At 63.8% G+C, this 19491-nt stretch overlaps 7 protein-coding genes across 7 annotated transcripts; 3 read left to right on the plus strand and 4 right to left on the minus strand.

Moving 5' to 3' along the window:
- Nucleotides 1-2234: 2234 nt before the first annotated feature.
- EMIHUDRAFT_231428 (hypothetical protein) lies at nucleotides 2235-2957 on the plus strand (the record flags this gene model as incomplete). Its single annotated transcript, XM_005784162.1, has 1 exon — nucleotides 2235-2957. The coding sequence occupies one exon, from the start codon at nucleotides 2235-2237 to the stop codon at nucleotides 2955-2957; it is 723 nt and encodes a 240-aa protein (XP_005784219.1).
- Nucleotides 2958-3798: 841 nt separating this feature from the next.
- On the plus strand, nucleotides 3799-4674 carry EMIHUDRAFT_442109 (hypothetical protein). Its single transcript, XM_005784163.1, has 2 exons — nucleotides 3799-4256; nucleotides 4325-4674. The coding sequence occupies exons 1-2, from the start codon at nucleotides 3829-3831 to the stop codon at nucleotides 4611-4613; spliced, it is 717 nt and encodes a 238-aa protein (XP_005784220.1). The 5' UTR covers nucleotides 3799-3828; the 3' UTR covers nucleotides 4614-4674.
- A 3294-nt stretch (nucleotides 4675-7968) lies between these two features.
- EMIHUDRAFT_231430 (hypothetical protein) lies at nucleotides 7969-8666 on the plus strand (the record flags this gene model as incomplete). Its single annotated transcript, XM_005784164.1, has 2 exons — nucleotides 7969-8334; nucleotides 8469-8666. The coding sequence occupies 2 exons, from the start codon at nucleotides 7969-7971 to the stop codon at nucleotides 8664-8666; spliced, it is 564 nt and encodes a 187-aa protein (XP_005784221.1).
- Nucleotides 8667-10133: 1467 nt separating this feature from the next.
- Nucleotides 10134-10433, minus strand: EMIHUDRAFT_59168 (putative glutaredoxin; the record flags this gene model as incomplete). Its single annotated transcript, XM_005784165.1, has 1 exon — nucleotides 10134-10433. A coding segment is annotated over one exon (300 nt), but the record flags the coding sequence as incomplete, so codon positions are not given.
- Nucleotides 10434-14073: 3640 nt separating this feature from the next.
- On the minus strand, nucleotides 14074-15279 carry EMIHUDRAFT_53510 (hypothetical protein; the record flags this gene model as incomplete). The annotated part of the gene is made up of 3 exons (XM_005784166.1): nucleotides 14074-14612; nucleotides 14814-15067; nucleotides 15137-15279. Coding segments are annotated over 3 exons (936 nt in total), but the record flags the coding sequence as incomplete, so codon positions are not given.
- A 1204-nt stretch (nucleotides 15280-16483) lies between these two features.
- Nucleotides 16484-17002, minus strand: EMIHUDRAFT_314308 (hypothetical protein; the record flags this gene model as incomplete). Its single annotated transcript, XM_005784167.1, has 1 exon — nucleotides 16484-17002. The coding sequence occupies one exon, from the start codon at nucleotides 17000-17002 to the stop codon at nucleotides 16484-16486; it is 519 nt and encodes a 172-aa protein (XP_005784224.1).
- A 1296-nt stretch (nucleotides 17003-18298) lies between these two features.
- Nucleotides 18299-18852, minus strand: EMIHUDRAFT_442110 (hypothetical protein). The gene is made up of 2 exons (XM_005784168.1): nucleotides 18733-18852; nucleotides 18299-18645 (listed from the first exon to the last, which is right to left on the minus strand). Exons 1-2 carry the CDS (start codon nucleotides 18838-18840, stop codon nucleotides 18505-18507), a joined length of 249 nt encoding a protein of 82 aa, XP_005784225.1. The 5' UTR covers nucleotides 18841-18852; the 3' UTR covers nucleotides 18299-18504.
- Nucleotides 18853-19491: the final 639 nt, after the last annotated feature.

Raw genomic sequence — 19491 nt, forward strand, 5'->3', positions numbered from 1 at the left:
GCGCTCGCGACCCCTAACCTTGGACCTCCTCATGAACGACCAAAGACCAGCTCAATACCTCCCGCACAGGATCAAAAACAGGGAAGCAAGGAGAAGCGACCAAGAGTCAAACAGCAAAGCAACCAAACCCACCGCCGGCCAGCTCAATACCTCCCGCACAGATCAAAAACAGGGAAACAAGGAGAAGCGACCAACCGTCAAACAACAAAGCAACTAAACCCACCAAAGACCAGCTCAATACCTCCGCACATATCAAAAACAGGGAAACAAGGAGAAGCGACCAACACTCAAACAACTAAGCAACTAAACCCACCGCCGGCCAGCTCAATACCTCCCGCACAGATCAAAAACAGGGAAACAAGGAGAAGCGGTCAGCAAACACACAGACACAGCAAAAGCAACCAAACCCACACCGCGGACCAGCTCAATCAATACCTCGTGCAGATCAAAAACAGGAAACAAGGAGAAGCGACCAACCGTCAAAGAACAAAGGGTGTGAAAGCCCAAACTTTTGGGTCGGCAAGGAGCAGTACCAGCAGGCCATCCGCACCTTGCACCCCACGTGTGAAAGCCGAACTTTTATGTCGGGCCGAGAGAGCTCTCACAGTACACACAGACGCACAGTAACCGCGGCGGCCATTTAGCATTTTTGTTCAAGTTCCTCATCTCGCTTCTCGGTCTGCTTTCTGTGCTTCAATTGCTCACATGCGTCCTTGGAAGTTGTGTGACCTCCTTTCACCTCCTGCTCTCGTATGCCATGCTGCTATTTGTTTATTTACCCTCACAGAGCGTACACCGCGGGCGCCTCTTGCGGGCCGGAGCCCTTAGCCACCGCGCGGTCAAAAGTCTACCGAAAATCGGCGCCTGCGGCGGGCTGGGGGACCGCTTCTCCCCCCGCATGGGTACGCCCTCCTGGGCCCCGCGCCCCCCCAGAGCAATAAGTGCTACTGAGTAGTGTGGCGCTCCCTCATGAGGCATGCGCAGCCTCGAGACCCACAACCCCCGTGTCAGCGCAACGGCGCGGGGCGGAGGGAGGCGACGCTAGTACCAGAACGGCGGCTCGTCGCCACCCTCCCATGGCGGCGGCACCTCGCCTACAGGGAAAGTTTCGGGAAGGTTCCGAGAATGCTCCCGGCCTCTCCCGCGGCGGCGGAAGCCTCGCCGGGCGGCGGCGGCGGGAAGTCTGGCCCACTAGACTGTTGCCAGCCGCGCATCCACTCCTCTCTCCTCCACTGTGGCTGCGGGGCGGCGGGAAGGCGGAAGGAGGCGTCATTCATGCGGCTTGGCGCGCGCGGCTGGCAAAGGCGGCCAGCAAGGAGGCGGCGGCGGCGGCGGCGGCGGCGGCGGCGGCGGCGGCGGCGGCGGCGGCGGCGGCGGCGGCGGAGGCGGCGCGCAGAGAGGGGCGTGCGAGCGGCGGGGGGTGGAGTGAGCGCGGCAGCGAGCGGCTGGAGTCGGTAGCATGAGTTGGAGACAGCGTGAGTTCAATGGCGTTGTGAGTGCCGGCGGCGGCGAGTCTCACCCCAAACTCATCACTGTACCCAAACTCAGCATCGCGCCTCGCGAAGAAGGCGCCCTCGCCGGCGCTGCTGGCGTAGAGGATCGCGCCGACCCCGCCCACACTCAACAAAATCACGGGCAGAGCCCCCAGAGACAGGAAGAAGAAGAGTGCGGCGGCGAAGCCGCCCACCGCCGCGAGACCGCCGAGGTAGCGGAAAATGTCGCGCTCGACGTCGCGAAAGGGCGCGCCGCGCGGGAGCAGCTCGTCTACCCGCGGCGGGCGCGGTGGCGGAAATAGCTGCATGACGGTGCCGGCACGCGGAGCGTGCAAGCGCAATGGGATCGGACGCAATGGGATCGCAATGGGCATGCCCGCCGAGGCTGGCACATGCCGCTTGGGCACATGCCGCTCAGGCCGCTTTACCTCCAGGGCGACTGGGCGCGAGCCGCCGCCGTGGAGGGCCGGAGGAGGCTGCAGCAGCGCTGCGGCGCCCGTAGAGATCAGTAGGACGAGATGGAAGGGCATACGAGCTTCCCCGGGGCTTGGGGTGGACGGCTGGGCAAGCCTTGTTATGAAGTAATCCCCGCGTACTGTGCGCTGGTCTGTGAGAGGTTCACACCAGAATGGTGCCGTGCAAGAGAAAGCGGACACCGAACAAGAACACAACGCACTGTCTCACATGACAAGCGATCCCACGACAGCGATTGATTGTGGGGACTACATGATCCGTACGTGAATGAAGGGTGGAGGGGCCCGTCCGCAAGGCACAAAGGCATACCAGATCGGGCACCTCAGTCTACTGCGGTTTCGGCACGGGCACGAGAGGCAAGTGTCACAGCGGACCCTCGACGCGGTGCGCGAGGCGCAGGGAGCCGGGGTCGAGCCGTGGAACACGGCAGAGCACGACAAGGCAGTCCACGGCCCAACGCCCGAAGGCGGGACGACGAACCCGATGGAGAGCGAGCCGCCAGTGAGTGAGACGTACGACGACGAGGGAGACGACGAGAAAGACGAGAACGCCTCGGCGGACGACGAAATGGCCTTTATCGACGATGCGTTCTTCGAGCTCCCCGACGCAGCAACGGAGGAAGGGGCGGAGGGCGGGGGGAGCCAGAGTCAGTACAGCCAACAGAGTCAGGGGAAAGAGAGCGAGGGGAGCCAGAGCAGCCAAGGCAGCCACAACAGCGCCTCGAGGAGGAGACAATCGAGCCACAATCGCCGCTCGGCGCGACGATTCATGGACCGACTGAGGCTCGAGCTGCTTCTCGGGCACAGGGGGACCGAAACTAGTCAAGCCCGCGCCGGCCAAGACAACGACGACAGCGACGAGGGCGCAAGGAGCGACGACGAGGAGACACCCGACCGTGCAGCAGAGCCAGGACCGAGCGAGCAACCACCCGAAACGGGCCATCCGAACGATGGCAGCCAGGAATTTTTAGGTAAAATGACAATAGGATAAGCATAAGGAAGCGCTGGACCGCTCCGGATGACGTTGGCCTTTCCGAGGGTTTCCTCTCGCACCCTACCTGGTTTCCTTTCCGTGTTTCCTGCTCGTTTCCCTACAACACCCTCTAGTTTCCTCGGGAAACCCCGGGGAAACTCCGTGGAATTCGTCATTTTGGGGGGGCTCTGAGCCGTGTCTGAGGCTGTTTTGGGGCCAAAATCGGCAAAATACCGGGTATTTTGCGGGTATACCTCTGGAAAACCCCGGTATACCTGGAAAATACCTGGGTATCGTGCCGATTTCCTCAATTTTGCCCCAGATTTTGCCCCAGACCAGCTCTCAGACTCAGGGAAACTCGCGAGTTTCCCGAGGGAAACTCGCGAGAAACAGAATGGAGCACCAAACACCCTCTGGTTTCCCTGGAAACTTCCGGAAACGCAAAGTGCTGGGGACCCTCTGGTTTCCCTCTGGGTTGCCGGAAACCCTCGGAAAGGCCAACGGATGAGCGGATGTCGCCAGTCCGCAGTCTGCCACCCACTTGGGATGACAGGAAGACGCACACACCTCCATCCACACCGCCCAGAACACCGCAGACTTGGGCAAATGACAAGTGCGCGCGCCGCAAGGGGCGAAGAGAAAATTTTTCAGCGGGGCTCCTGTTCACACTCGTGTGTGGGCCCTTTCTTGTGGGGCCGCGCCTGAGGCGCGCCGTGGTTTCTTAGATTTTTGCGGAAATCGCTCGGCGTGGTTTCTTAATGGTAAGGTCTCTTAATGCCCGCAACAGACTGTAGGGGAGGAGGACAGGGTCCACCGGGCGTGATCGACGCACGAAGTTTTACTCGTTCCTGCTTTCGAGCTTGGCGGCGACAACCGCAGAACCTCGAGCATGCAGCAGGCGGAGCCGATCGCTCAGCTCGCGACGCGGCACCTCTACCTCGAGACCCCCGACAGCGAGCTCCTGCAGTTTTGTTTCGTCCGCACTCCGGTGCGCGAGCTTGTTGCGCCGCTGCCTTACCTGGTCGACCCGCCTCCTCCGCTGCCGCTGCCGTGCCCAGAGGTGCTCCCTCCGAGCATTGTGCTCGCGGCGTGCGCCGCTGTGGATGCGGAGGAGGCAGTGGGCGCGCCCGCGCCCGCGCCGCTGGACCCGCCTGGCCGAGCCGCTCTCCTCGCAAGCCTCCAACGGGCTCTGCTGCTCGGGCGAGAGCTTCCCGCAGCCGCGACCGCCTTGCCCGACGAGGAGTGGCGGGCGGCCCTTGCCGAGACGAGCAGCTTTGGCGGCGGCCTCTCGCCGGAGCACCTCTGCCGCCTCTCTCGGCGCGCGGCCCGCCTCAGAGCACCGCGCTGCGCCCCCTGTGAGCGCCCTCCCCGTTGGCCGGCCGCAGGGAGCTTCGCGTCGCGCCGCTGGCCGAGTGGCTGGTCATCCACATGATCCCGCCGCTCGCCTCCGCCCTGCCGCCCGAGGACGACGAGCCACTGCCCGAGCCTTTGTCGGATGCGTTTTGTCAGCTGCTGCACGCGAGTGGGCTGCTGCGGCTGTCCGCCGCCAGCTTTGACGAGAGGGTCGTGTTGCCCCTGCGCGCGGCCGTGGGCGGCGGCCCGCGGGCGGCAGCCGAGGCGGCGCTAGTCTACGTCGCCGCGTTAAGCGAGGCTGCCAGTGGGCCGGAGGGATGAAGGACCAAAGCCGTGCACATATTCGTCGCCGCGTAGATAAAGCTCGCACTCATGTTGAAGACCGACGACCGCGCAGCCGTCTAGTCGACGGCCACACACACACACATAGTGTCCTTACCACTCGGGGAAGACTGCACCTGTGCAGTTTCGTACCGCTGCGGCGCGGTTTTGCAAAAACCGTTCTGCAGCGGCGCGGTTTTGCCCTTCACCCGCAGCCGTAGATCTCACGAATACGGCTTTAGAGTCAAGCCGTGGCCCACAGGGCCGCGGGACAGGACACTTGTTTGTAAGTTTTGGCAGTCTATTTCTGTCAGTAATTTGGATACAGCTTGTGAGTGGTCACTGACTTCACAGTTGGTGGCGGCGGGGCAACGATCCCCGGGACATTACGACAACATGTCGTCGACGGCGGACACAAAAGCTGGAGCTTCAAGCTGGTGATTCCGGCCTACAACCTGGGCTCCGAGCGGGAGCACACCGAGTGGCTCCGCAACCTGCGGACCTCGGCGAAGCAACACAAGTACCTCCTCGACATCACCGAAGAGGGCACCATCCGGCCGGGCGCGGAGCGCGAGGCCGAGGCGGTGGCGATGCGCGTGCGCTACAAGTCGGCCGGCGAGACGGCCGACATCCCGGCCTAGATCGACACGTTCTTCGAAAACCTGTCGAAGACCCTGTCCCGCCAACTCATCTCTACGGTGCGCTGCAGAACGCCGTCAAGGACGACGAGACGCTGACCGAGCTGTTGGCGGACGAGGACGCCGACCACTACGACGACATCAAGAAGGGCATCGCGGCGATCAAGTCGCTCATCGAGTCGGAGGACCCGAACTCCAAGAACGTGCGCACGAAGGCGCTGCGCGCGGATCTCGACAAGGCGATCTCCCCCGACGCTCTCAAGGACCTCACGTCCGCGAGCCTCGCCAAGTACAAGACCGGCATCGAGCAGGCGAACAAGTTGCTCAAGGGCTCCCAGTGGCACCTCCCCGACGAGGTGTCGAGGAATACATCCTCGACGCGATTGGCGCCAAGGGGGCCACGCTCGGCGCAAACATGCGCGTGCAGATCAGCATGCAGCGCCGACTCGCCGAGATGTCGAACAACACGTACGGCCTCAAGGCGTCCACGCTCGCGATGCAGGGCATCCTCGACCAAGACAACGCGGACCGCGCCAACGAGGCCAAGGAGGCTGCGCACGCGGCGTTCGAGGCGGAGGTTGCCTCGCAAGGCGCGCTCAAGGAGAAGTTCGCGGCCGCCGAGTCCCAGGTCGCCGCTCTCCAGGCGCAGATCAACTCCGACAAGGGCGGCGGGGACCGCGGCGGCCGCGGAGCCGGTGGGCGCAAGCCGTGCCCCCACTGCGGCGGATTGCACGGCGGCAAGTGCGCGGGCGACCTCATCTGCAAGGGGGTCCCTGTCGCCAAGGTGCTCGAGGAGCTCCCCGACCGCATCGACCCCGAGACGAAAGTGCGCATGGCCCAGTCCTCGTACAAGAAGGTGTGCGCCAAGCACCCCGGACGCACCCTCCCGCACAACCCCTTCGCCAAGAAGTCGGACTCCACCGCGGCCGACCACTCGGAGGTGCGGGCGGCGCTGGCCGACTCTGTCACCCGCACGTTCGACTCGGACGGCGTCGTCGGCGGCTTTGTCGCTGGCGTCAACACCGACCAGGTCGAGGACACCTTCCCTGAGTCCAACCCCATGACACAGCCGCGCCACTTGCACCGGCCGTCGGACTTCTCTGGGAGGCGATCTTCTGTGTCAACCTCTCACAGACCAGCGCACAGCGACCTCGGATGTATGATCAGAGGCAGAGCCTACGAGGGGTGGTGGAACCACATGTCACGGCCACCGCCGGCTCGACGCGACGATAGCCTCCGGAGGCTGACTTTGTCTTGAGCAATTGCGAGGCGCACCATCATCGGGGACGATGTCGCGACGAGCTGGGTCGCTCTCGCGGTAGCCAGGTAGCCCCCCATACTAGTAGCACCAGCCATGGCCTCAGGGAGCGCGGGCGAGGGCGCTGGGAGCAACACGGACAAAGTAACATCAAAATTCATCATTTCCACAGCATCCGTGTATTTGCAACTAGTCAAGCGCCGGCCGGCCACGCGACCACCCCGTCGTGTGTGCCGCCGGGGATGCGCAGCGGACCCTGGAATCGCTCGGATCGCGTGCAACTGGAGGACGCGGTGTGTGTCGCATGGTTGTTCGGTGCGTCGCAGGTCAGGCTGATAAGGACTGGCTACGCGACCATCGAGATCGAGCTGAAGAACGAGAAGGCCGCGGGGCGGCGACCGCGAGTCGGAAAAGGCGGCGGAGCGCTCGTACATCGAGCGCACCGCGCCAAAGGAGAAGGAGCTCACCAAGGAGCAGCTCGCGGCAAAGGCCGCGGCACGCAAGGCCAAGAAGACCCGGCAGAAGGCGCGCCGGGCGCAGGAGGCCGGCGAGGCCGAGCGCGCGGAGCCCCCGCGCGCGCCCGCAGCTGCGCGAGAACATCCAGTACGTGATGGCCGGGCTGCGGTCTGCAGCTGCGCAGGCGCACAGCCAGGCCGGGTCCAACATTGGGGTCGAATACTCGCTGCCCCCGGAGATGGACGACGGGTATCGACGCGGCCCCAGCAAGCTGTACGCCACAGTTCCCCAGGGGACCGTGGCGACGACGGTCGCACCAGACTGGCTCGCGAACGAGCTGGCCGGGCGCGGCAAGGTTGATGCGGCATGCCGCGACCGCATGGTCATGCACCTGATGACGGCCGCCGGCGCCTCGGCGCCGGCCGACGCCGTGTTCAGGTTCACGGCCGGCGAGGCGATGCAGACCGAGAACGACGAGGAAGGAGGACACCGACCGCTCCGAGGAGTATTCCGACGACTGGAGGGTGTCCGACTTGTAGCTGGCCTCACCCATATCTTACCCCTTCTTTCTGCCCCCCCTCCTCCGACCCCCCAGGCTAGATGGAGCACACAGATAAGCCAGATGAAGATTCTGCCCCACACAGCCCCTTTATAGAGAGAGAGATTTTTAGCAATACCAAACAACTCTAACACTCAACGTGATTTGGGGCCTGGAGCCCTGTTCACGCGCGCGCGAGACGTGCAGACCTTTATATGATCCCTTCACCTTCGCCTCGCTGCTTGGTGTTTCTGAACACGTAGTCGTCCACGCTGTGGGGGTTGTGTGCGGGTTGTGTCTGGGAGGGAGGGAGTGGGGTGCAGGTTGCTCACCCACCCACGGCACCGGGCCGGTGCTTGCACTTGTGGATTTGGGCACCTGGGTGTGGATGGAGTGTGGAGGAAGCAAGTTCGTACATCTACCCCCGGTCTTGATCGAGTCGGCTCGGCGATCACCGCTGCTGCAATGACAATCGACGGCGTGTTGCAGCTCGACGCAGTTGCAGACGAGCTCGTACATGAAAACTTCACGTGCGACACGCGCGACCACGAGGACCACACCTTTTGCGGCATCATGTTTGATCTCGCGTGCGAGACTGAGCGGCCTGTGGAGTACATTGAGATCTCGTCGGTGCACGTTCGTGGCGCGCTCGGTCCGATGACGGTATGGACGACGCCGGGCTCATTCTCCGGCAAGCATGAGACGGAGGAGGCGTGGACAAAGGTGTACAGCGAGACGCACGCCCGATCGCACAACGAGCTTGTCGAGCTGCGGCTCCAGAGCCCCCTCCGCCTCAAGCCGGGAGAGAGGCTCGGCCTCTACGTTCACTCGGTCTCGCCAGCACACCTGCAGCGTGCTCAAACAGACAATTCCTAGACCCTCCAACACACCGCCAGCACACCTCCAACACAAGTTCCCAACCCCTCCCCGAGAGAGCGACGCGTCCCGTCTTGCGGTGCCCGCAGGCCCTCCCCGGCGACGAGGGCATCGTCTACGACAACTGCCGCCGCTCGATCTCCTACCACGACCCGCAATTCGTCGTCTACTCGGGCATGGCGCACCTCTCGTACCGCCCATTCGGCACGTCCGGCTTCTGGGGCAGGCCGTGGCGGCCGAACCGGGAGTTCGTCGGCCGCGTCTCGTACGGCGCGGCGAGCGTGTGATCGAGCCGCTCGCACAGTTCCCTCCCGAGGCGTGACCCGAGGCGGCTGCCGCAGGAGTCCGCTGGAAGATGTGGTCGCCGTCCGTGCACGCCCAGTTCCCTCTCGGCTTCCGCGAGGCGGTGCGGACGGTGCGCCGACCGCTCGCCCTCTCGTGCTCGCATCTCCCCTTCTCCTCCCCCCCCCCCCCCCACCCCCACCCCCCCCCTGCCCTCTGCCCGCCCGCAGGTTCTGATGGGGAGTCGGAGGACGGAGTCGCTCCTCTACCTGCTGCAGGACGAGATCATCCTCTTCACCTTCAACAAGATCTGGTGGAACGAGTGGGGGACACAGATGGGCGCGAGCAGCACCGGCGCCGCCGCGCCCTCGGCGCCGCCCGCCGCCTCGGCCTCCTCCTCGCCATACTCCTCCCCGTACGGCCACTCCTTCTTCGGGCACCCCTTCTTCTTCGGGGCGGGAGGAGGTTCGTCGAGCGGCGGGTGCGGGTCCTCCTCGGCAGCCAGAGGCAGCCTCGCCAGTTCCGTGCGCCGGCTGCTCGGCGACAGCGACGAGGAGGAGGAGGAGGACGAGATGTCGGAGGAGGAGGAGGAGGCTGGGTGGGCGCGCTGGGCGGAGCTCGGCGACGAGGAGGAGGCGGACGACGACGACGATGACGAGGAGGAGCAGGAGGAGCAGGAGGAGGAGGAGGAGGAGGGGGGGGGGGGCGAGGCGATGGACGAGGGAGAGGGGGCTGGAGCGGGCGCCGCCTCGGCGTCTGGCGCCTGCGGCCGGATCGAGGAGGGCCTGCAGCGGATGGCGTGGATGCTCCCGCCGCCCGGGCCAGAGGCGCAGGGCTCCGCAGAGATGTAGCGCGCCGCCGTGTCGACAGGGCATCTCTCCCTCGCCGCACTCGCACCCGGCGGCTGAGAGTTTGCAAGCTGGTGGATGGGCGATAGTAGATGGCGCACGATGCTTGTGCGGGCACTATGCCCATATGCCGTATCCGAGCCAACCACATAGCGGGGTCGTTCGTGTCGTCGCGTTTGTGTAGAGAGGAGTTCAGGACTAGGCCCAGGTGGGCTTGGGGCCAGGGCGGGGGGGCGGGTCGGCTTTGCCATGTAATGCCTCGTCCAGCGTCCAGGGACTCCACGTGTACTGTACGCAAGAGCAACGTGTTTCATCCGAACAAACAGTAAAAAACTGATGAGCTCGTTTACCTCTCGTAGCCGCAGCCGTAGCGCCGTGCAGCCCCAACTCCAGCCCAACTCTTGCCGCTCTTCCGTGCGGTCGGGTTGTGACGAGGGGTGAGGGGACACGGATTGAAGATCCCTCACACCAAGATCGTGCAGGGCGGGGACACATGTCCCTAAATCCCATCTCCTTTCAGAGTTTGACCGTTTTATTTATTTATTTAGGGCGCATCGTGATCAGAAAAGGTATCAGGCGTGAAATTCAGGGGAGGGGGGCAGAAGGCAGTTTGCCTTCCTGGTAGAGCATCTTCTGGAGCTTGCCAGATTCAGCCAAGGCCTGCACGTCGCTATTACCGCCGACGTGCTGGCCTTTGATCCAGACGGAAGGCACCGTACGCTGCCCCGTCATTCTGAGAAGGCAAGCCTGGATGGCCGGGCCATCTCGGCTGTGGTCGAGCTCGATGACGTGCGGCGGCGTCTCAAGTGTCACCTTCGCCGTGTTGCCATTCGCGCCAAACAGTGCCTTGGTCTTAGCACAGTGTGGGCAGTACGACTTTGAGAAGATCACCACCTCGGCGCTCGCAATCAACTCCTCGACCAGCCTGTGGCACTCGTCGCGCTCCACCTGCGACGCACGCGAGGCTCGTGCCGCCACGTACGCGCCTGCCACGGCTGCGCCCGCAGCCGCGCCAGCGGCAAATTCCGAGATGCGCTCCATACACACAAACTGGGAACGAGCGCCCCCCCGGGGCGGACCGCCGTGGCAGTGGCCGGAGTCGGCCTTTTGTAAGAATTCCTGCGGAGAAAAAAATTCGGGGCGCCCTCTTCTGTCAAAAGCGCCTTCAGAGAAAAATAAAAATCTCTGGAATGTACGTAAGAGCCACAAACGTGCAAGTATTTCTTCAAAGGGAGTTTGCGGCGGGCACGTTCGGGCCGTTCGGGCCGGAGACGATGCTTGGCGCCCTCGGTGGCTCCCGCGTGCAGACGGGCCTCTTCCTGATGTCGTCAGTCAATCTGCTCGTGCTCTGGCGCCTCATCTCACGCCGCCCGCCCATGCGCAACGCCACCGCCACCGGCGCCTTCGCTGCCCGCGATCCCGTGCCGTCGGAGCTTGTGAGGTGGGAGAGTGGTTGGGAGCCGCTAGCCACCACCACGCGGCACCTGGAGGCGAAGGCGTCGGCTCTTGAGCGCCCCCGGACGGAGGCCTCTACACTCGGGCCATCGCCACCTTCGTCGCCTCAGAAGCAGGAGTGGCAAGAGCAGAGACCGAGAGGCGTGGACGCCTCAGCTACAGACCCGCTCAGGCCGCGCGGCGGTCCATCACTCTCGGCGCGTGGCGCTGCCACCTGGCGGGTAATTGGCACACGAGCCCGTAACGAGAGTGATGCGCGGTGGGCGATCCGTGCGAGGCAGGCGATTAGCTGCGGGAAGAGCGCTGCACCGGTCCCAGTGCTGGAGACAGTCCTGCGGCGCCGGCGGCTGCTCCCGCATGAGGCAGCGGTGGCGCTGTGCCGCGGGGCGTGCAATACACCACCGAGGTCGGAGGGCGGCACTGGTGGTGGCACACCGGCATGCAAACCCCAGCTCTGCGACTGCCGCCGAGGCTCGGCCGCGCCTTCGGTAGAGTTTGGCGCCTCCCGGGTGCTTCTTCCGGCGGCGGCGGCCGAGCTCTCGCTTGCTTCGGAGACGCAGCCGCCGCAGAGTCGGCTATCGGCTCGGTCCGAGGCGGTGCGTGCGCTGCGGCGTTACGACTCTGTGTACGCAAAGGCTCGCGGCGAGATGAACGCGACCGCCTGGGACCGTTCCCTCGCCATGCTTGCGCACGCGGGTGAGAACTGCTCCTTTCGCTTCGGGGACGCCTTCAGCGTGTCGCTCAAGGCTCCGACGACGTCGCTCGAGTACGGGGAAGTGGTCCTCGCCGCCACGGCGGCCTACCTTAAGTGCACCGGCCGCGAGTCAGGCGACACCTTTGTGCTCCGAGCCTCTTCTACGTCGGTGGACGCGTTGCTTCAAGTGAGAGATCCGAGAAGGCTCCGAGATGCACGCCACGTGACGCCCCTTCCTCTCGGCGGCGGCGCCGCCGCCCACCCCGCGCTTCTGCGGGCGCCTCAACACACACACCCTCGCTCGACCGTAGCCGACCCCCGTGCGCGACCTCGGCCGCGGCCTCTACTCGGCGGGCCTTCTCGCGGCGGAGCCGGGAGAGTACACGCTTGAGGTGTACTGGCTCAACTCGAGGCACGCTGGCTGGTTCGACATGCACGCCTCCCGGTCGCGCGGCGTCGACCCGCTTGCTCCCGCCCCTGCCACCGGAGGGCAAGCCTCCTACTGCCCTTCGAGCGCCAAGTGCGCCGGATGCTCCGCCGCCCCCCTCCAACGGGTGGGCGAGGGAGCGAATGCCTCGGAGCACTTCGGCGTACGTATCCACTTTAGCGTGGGCGGAACCTGGTTGGACTCCTCGCGGGGTGCCGCAGAAGGCGGCGACGATGGCGACGGCGACGCAGAGCCTCGTGCCTGCGGCAGCGGTAGCTCATCAGGTCGGTGGGTGGGCAACGAGTGGGCTCCGCACAGCTGCTACCTCCTGCGCTACGACGCGCCACTTCTTTCTAGATGCGCTACGATCGCACACCCTCTCAGCCGGTGGGCAGATGACAGTAATGGCGGCGGCGGCGGCGGCGGCGGCCTTCGGCTGCGTCTCTTTGGCGACTCTGTGGTTCGAGGTCTCTACTTTGACCTCGCAGAGCTACTCACGGGCACCAAGCAGGACCGCGGCTGGGCCAAACGGCATGCCGGACCTGGCAAGGGAAAGCGGCTGGCGGTGAGCGTGGGCAACGTCACCGTCTCCTGGTCATGGTGGACACTCAACGAGACAGCGCGAGTCGCGGATCGCAGCTGGCACGAGCGGTGCGCGCGCCGTCCCGGCTCGAGGGGGCCGCCGGCGCTCGCCTGCCGCAGTCCACCCAACCCGGACATCGACGAGTGGGGGCTCGATGAGCCAGAAACCGTGGTGCTCTTTGGCTCCTCGGCGCACAACATGCGCTACGGCTCACTCGAGCGCTACGCCACCGACCTGACGGGGATAGCCACACGGATCGGCGCTGTGCGGCCGATGCGCGCTCGCCTCTTCTGGCTGGTGGGGGCCGCGTCCCACATCTATGACGACGCGGTGCCGTGCGTGATCGACCGGCCCTTCCACCTCATGGGCCACCACCGTTCGGCCCTCTTCTCGGCCGTCGGCGCAGAGGTGATGCGGCACGCAGTGCCGTTGATTGACATGTGGAGACTCACCGTCGACCAACACGCAAACTGCGCCGACCTGCATTGCGACGAGCTGTACATGGCCAACCGTACTGGGGGCGACGGGTTCGTCTCGCGCGAGGCGGCCAACCTCTTTGTCAACGCCGCGTGCAACCGCAGAGTCGTGAGGGATGTAGGCTGAGCCTGCGAGGCTGTGCTCTGTGTGGACTGTGCACCTGAGTGTGGCGCTGTCTGCTGGGCGCTGAGGCGTGCGGTGAGGGGCCGGAGAGCGGAGAGTGCCGAACAAACTGTTAATTTGGGGCCTAACAGTTGCGCTATTGTTGGCTGAAATCCTCAACGTTGTTCAACGAGTGTTCACCCCACAGCGCCATGCTGTTACTTTTTGTTACTGTTGTTACTGTTGTTCAGCGGCCAGCAAGCAGAAAATGCTAAATGGCAAAAAACCCGGGTAAACCCCGAAAATACCTGGGTTTTCCCGGGTATTTACTATTTTCTCGGGTATTACCCGCACTGGACACTAGAGATCGTCGTGGGTCACTGCCAGGCCTTCCTTACTGTTGTTCAGTCGGCCCAACGTTAGCTACTGTTGTTGGGGAGCCCCAGAGTGTAGCAGAGTGTTGTCAGTTGTGTGTTCTCGTGTTGTTTACTGTTAACACTAGCAACACTGTTCAGCTCCTCACGTTAGGCAACCCTATTCCGAACTCGCGCGTCCCGAACTCGGATATTTTTTCTCAAACTACTCTCCGTGTGTAACTGTACGGTTCGAATTCCGCTCTGTGGCGCGACAGCTGGGCGAGAGCGACTCAGCAGTCAGCACTAACGACGATGTGACGGTAAGCTGCCCCACCACGAGACCAGGGGACGGCTCTCGGTGTACGGCTGTGTGCCCTCAACACTAACGGATCTACCGCCTGTACCCCCCCCCCCCACCACCAAAGGCGGCACCGCGCCTCCCCCGCTCAGAGCGCCGCGAGGTCGGCGCCGAGCACGAGGGCGAGCAGCGCCATGCGCACGTACATGCCGTTCTCCATCTGCTCGAAGTAGCGCGCGCGCGGGTCGGCGTCGAAGTCGGTCGAGATCTCGTCGACGCGGGGCAGGGGGTGGAGGACGACGCAGCGCGGCGGCGCGGCCTCCATCAGCGCCTTGTCGACCACGTACGACCCGGCGACCGCGCGGTACGCCTCCTCCGTCGCGAAGCGCTCCCGCTGCACGCGCGTGACGTAGAGGACGTCGGTCTGGGGCAGGACTTGCCGCAGCGCGTCCGTCTCCTCGACGGCGACGCCGCGCGCGCGCAGCTTGTCGCACACGGCTTGCGGCATCCGCAGCTCGGGCGGCGAGACGAGCACGAGCGAGGGCGGAGCCGCGAGCCGCGAGCAGAGCAGCGCGAGCGAGTGCGTGGTGCGGCCGTGCTTGAGGTCGCCGAGCAGGGTGAGCTGCTTGCCGGCCAGGCAGGCGAGCACGTCGGGCGGCGCGGCGCCGGTCTCGGCCCACGCGGTTGCCACTGTGAAGAGGTCGAGCAGCGCTGCGGGCGGGCGACGGCGGCGCAGGAATCGGCGGCGGCGGCGGCGGGCGGGGCGAGGCGAGCGGCGGGCGCGGGTGGCGAGGGAGAGGCGAGGGAGAGGCGAGGGGAGGGAGGGAGGGAGGGAGGGAGGAAGGGAGGGAGAGGGGGGGGGGGGGAGGGGGGGAGGGGGGAGTGTCGGAGGAGAGGCAAAGGCGGGCACACCTTGCGTCGGGTGCTCGCCCACGCCGTCGCCCGCGTTGAGGATCGGCTTGCGCGCGGCGGCGGCGGCGCGTGCGGCGGTGCCCACCTGCGGGTGGCGCAGCACCATCGCGTCGCAGTAGCACTCGAGGCAGCGCACCGTGTCCTCAAGCGTCTCCCCCTTCTTTGCGGACGAGGTCGACTCGGAGACTGAGACGACCTGCCCGCCGAGCCGCTTCATTGCCGCGTCGAAGGAGCACATGGTGCGCGTCGACGGCCTGCGTCGCATGCGTACGCACCGTGAGTGGCGCGCTGCGCAGGCGGGCGGGGCAGGGCCACGGGCGCACTCGTAGAAAACGTTTGCGAGGACGCGGCCGCGCAGAACGTCAGAGCCGCCCTTGGCTGCCACCATGCGCTTCATCGCGGCCGCAGTCTCGAAGACCTCCCGCACCATCGACTCGTCGAAGTCGTCCACCGCGAGCACGTCCGCGCCGCGCCAGGAGCTGGCCGTCGCCATAACTGGGCTGATAACTCGCGGGAAAATAAAAAAGAGAAAAAGAAAAAACTCGCCAATCGTCCGGCCTCTGGGTGCGCATTTTCTAGGTCCCCGGCGCCCTGGGCTGATAAGTGCACTCCAAGTGCGGCTATGGGCTGATAACTGCACTCCACAAGTGCTCCCCCAGCCCCTGCGCCCCAAGAATGAAGAAAGTGCTCCTTTTCCCCCCTTCCTTGTCCAGCGACCAGCCCGAACATCTTCAACATGATCAAAGGGAACTGGATGGATTTGGGCTATCGAGCGCATTTGGAAACTCGGGGAAACTCTAGGCACCACGGGGAGAAGCTAGGAGAGCGGACTAGGTCCAGCCCTGGGTGGCGCAGGTTGTGACATTTGGCGATTCCGCGACTTACTGGGCCCCTGAGCCGCTACCCGTGTGCGATTTTTTGTGGCCCGGACATGATACTGATAGTAAACGGGTCAGAACCGGCCAAACACAGGCTACAGCCCCACACACGCGCCCGCCATAGCTCCTGGAGAGCATGCGCGAGTGACGCGCTGCACAAGCCGCGAGAGTGGCATCAGAGGCAGGAACGACGTGCTCTTGCTGCACCTCGCAGCTGCACCAAGTGTGCTCGCAGTGTATGCCACGGCCACTGCCTGCGGCATTGCTCTCGTGCAGCTAGGCGATGCAGGTCCATCAGCAGGGCTCATCCAATGCGAGCGCACATTGTGCGTAGCCGCGGGCAGGTGGCAGTGCACAGCCGCACACCGGCTGTGGCGGCTCGAATGCCCCCGGCAGTGCTGCTAGTCATCAACTTGCGTATTAGGGCCGCAGCAGACTGCTGCTGTGGCAGCAGCAGCAGCCTGCTGCTGCCTGATTCAGTCAAGCCAGCGGTGCAGCGAGGCGTGCAGAATTCGCGCGGTTTTGTCCCTCCTGAGGCTGAGCGCATTCGAGCCCGTCGACCGGAGTTGGATGGTACCACGCGTCTCACTGAGACGCGGGGTACTGGCCATGGCCGGGCTACGGAGCGTGAGGTGGCGAGCGGAGCGAGCGACAAAACAACGAGAAAAACACGGATCTGAGGATTGTCACAAAACCTCAGATCTTGCGCCACCCAGGGCTGGACCTAGTCAGCGACGGCCGGAGTCGCGAGGCTGGTGCGTGGTGGCATCAGATGAGATCATTTGCCGGATTTTACTTCTCTCTTGCTGTTGGTCGCCGCAGTGGCATCTCCATGATCACGTAACGCTGCCCGTCCTTCTCAAAAGCACGACCGGGCACATCGGACAGCCCTAGTTTGCGGTAGTACCCGGCCTGCTCGACGCGCGCGTTGCACCACAGAGATTTCGCCCCGCCGGCACGCGCGTCTGCGACGAGCCGCTCAAGCAGCAGCGTCCCGTACCCCTTCCGTTGGTGCGACACGCGCGTGCAGAACTTGCGGAACTGCGCGACGCTCTCATCAACGCCCTGGCCCTCTCTCCTCTCCCAAAAGAGCGAGACGACCGAGACGGGCTCGTCTTTGTCGAGGAGGAAGAGACCAAAGTGTCGGCTAGTGGCGGCGTCCTCGTCGCCCGGGATTACGACGTACTCCAGTGGTTTGGAAGGCCACATGACCTCGTGCCGCAGAGGCCAGACCATTTGCGGCGGGATGACACGCACGCTAATCGCTGTCACCGAGTCCGCTGTCGCTGTCGTATCTGCTGCTGCGCTCATCCGCGCAACGTGTGTCTGGCACACAGCGCGCCAATGCACCGCACTGTCTATGGTTGATCGTCGTCTGCCGTATTCGTGCGGATCGGTGTGGATGTGTACAGCCCCTCGGCGGAGTCAAGAGGTGGAAGAAGAGAATTTTACAACAAAACTCCTTCGCACGACACTGGGCACAGGACTGGGCACGGGACTGGCTCGCACTGGCACTAACACAGGTACACCAAGAAGAAGCGCGGGATGGCGGTTGATGACTGCACTCCAAGTGCTCATGGAGGCGGCTAGACACGGGACTGGCGGATAGAAAACAAGAACACAACGCACTCTCTCACATGACAAGAAATCACGACTCTCACAGTGATTTGGGCTCGGCAGCTTGTCAGCCCTCAGCCGAAGCTGGGGCCGGTAAAATCTCTCTCACATGACAAGCGATCCCACGATTGCGAATGTCACTTCCTGTTGTCTGTTGTTTGTTGTGCCCTTGTTTGTTCTTCTGGTGCCTTGGAGTGCTGGGGTGGGCGACAGGGAGGATGTGGCCCTGAGTTATGTGTACGCCTACTCAGGGTGTGTGGCAGCCAGCTGGCTGTGTGTCTTGTGAGCCTGTTTGTGTCTGTGTGTCGCTCGTGCGTGTCGTCATCATCTGTCTAGCGTCCACCCATACCGCGTTGGTGTCCAGTCCGAGCCTGGCTGTTCTTCACCTTTCTACCTACCTACCTACTGCGAATGTGGGGACTACATGATTACATGAAGGGTGGAGGGGCCCGCCTGCAGAGCTAGGCGGCGCGGGCACCCCCCACTGGGGCCGAGGACAAGAAGCCGTTTGTCGCTTGCTTGTTCTTTTGCTTGAGCTTGTTGATCCAGTCGGTACGCTCCTTGCGCGCCTGCTTGTTGATGTTTTCGGCGTCGCCCACCACCGCCGCCTTGGAGATCTGCTGCGTGTGGTGGACGACGAAGGAGGAGGCGCTCGCCGACGCCGCCCCGTACAACGTCCGGTCCGTGTTGGTGCCCGCCGCCTCCTTGGCGAACACGTGGAGGAACTGCTTGGTGGGCGGCGCAATGCCTCCCAAATTTCCACGAGCACCAGCGACCAGCCGCGTTATGGCTTTCTTGACCCACTTCGCGTCGTAGTACTGCGCCCCCAGCCACTTCCAGCCCGTATCCGTCTTGACCCACCCCTTTCCATGTACGGCTCTTACGCGTGGTCTCTTTGACCCATCCCTTTCGTCCAGTCGAGTGGTCGAGCGGTCCGTCCACCTGACGGCCACGCTCCTTGCACCCCACGACTCCCGTACAGCGTGTTTCGGTACTCCTGTTAATGTTGTGGCCAATAAACGGATAGACACGCACGGCAAACGAACTATGTGAGCCGAGGGTGACAGTATACAGTACCACGTATGTAGGACCATGCGATGTCCTCCTAACGTGCCACGGACATGGGGCAGTACACAAATTGCGCGAGGACGAACTAGCAGGCCGCCTCTAATACCGTACCCACTAGCGTGTCAAAACTAATGGTCACTGGACTCCGTCAGATCCTCGGACGCCTCCGCAGCGTCCGAGCGCGGGCTCTCGAGAGCACGGAGGTCAGCAAGGTAGTCGGGGTGCACGCCGTCGAGGCACGAGAGTGAGAGGGCGAGCGCGTCGAGGTCCTGCGCCGGGCGGGAACCATGCGTGTGGAGAGGGTGCAAGCGCCGGCGATGCGAGTGGCAGGCGAAAGGCAAGGGAGCCGATCTCACCCATGCGATTGTCCCCCAGTCAGCCTCGGGGATGGGGTCGAGACTGCTGTCGATACGCACAGAGCAAGAGCTCGAGGCACCGCGTGCTCGCTTTGATCGAGATGGCATGCCGCGAACCCGCGAGGCGCCCGACCCTGTGGCGTCCCTGTGGCGTCCCTGTGCTCTGGTTTGACCTTCTCCGTCCTACGAAAGTAGGTGCCTCTTCTCAAAAAGTCTCACTTTTCTTTCTGAGTTGTTTAAATTCTTTCTCAGTGTATGCCCGAGGGTGAACTGCTGACAGGGTTTGCGATGAGAAGCGATCCGAACGTGGCATTCGGGTGATTAGATCACTAACTACCGCCGTAACGTGTGTGTTCTTCTTGTGTGTGTGTGTGTGCCGCCGTAACGCAAGAAAGAGCACTGCGACGGATCGGTCGGGCTCATGCTAGCATGCTAGCAAACAAAACAAAGTGTTAGAGTTGTTTGGTATTCTCGTCCTCGCACTCAGAGAGCGATTCCTCACCGGAGTGCTCGCAGGTCTTACCAACGATGTCCGTGTGCACCCAGTCGCCGCAGAACATGGCGCGATTTAGATAAAAAGAAAACCAGAATGCCCGGTGCGAAAAAAACCGCCGTTACCTCGGCACCACACAACCGAAGGTACCACAACCCATGGCTCTCTGCCCCGCTCGTCCCACCGTTTCCACCACGGCGCGCGCGCACGGGGTGATGTGTATAGAGTCTGCTCCAAGCGCGTGTGCGCTCGCTCGCTCGCTCGCA

Source organism: Emiliania huxleyi, assembly GCF_000372725.1.
Source record: "Emiliania huxleyi CCMP1516 chromosome Unknown EMIHUscaffold_172, whole genome shotgun sequence".
In the NCBI taxonomy this organism is placed as follows: domain Eukaryota; phylum Haptophyta; order Isochrysidales; family Noelaerhabdaceae; genus Emiliania; species Emiliania huxleyi.

Excerpts from the sequence above, each read along its gene's own strand:
- EMIHUDRAFT_442110 (XM_005784168.1), bottom strand. The coding sequence starts at position 18,840 with ATGCCATCTCGATCAAAGCGAGCACGCGGTGCCTCGAGCTCTTGCTCT. Across the intron at positions 18,646-18,732 it reads ACTGGGGGACAATCGCATGG|GACCTCGACGCGCTCGCCCT; the intron begins GTGAGATCGGCT and ends CGCCCGGCGCAG.
- EMIHUDRAFT_442109 (XM_005784163.1), top strand. The coding sequence starts at position 3,829 with ATGCAGCAGGCGGAGCCGATCGCTCAGCTCGCGACGCGGCACCTCTAC. Across the intron at positions 4,257-4,324 it reads CACCTCTGCCGCCTCTCTCG|GGAGCTTCGCGTCGCGCCGC; the intron begins GCGCGCGGCCCG and ends GGCCGGCCGCAG.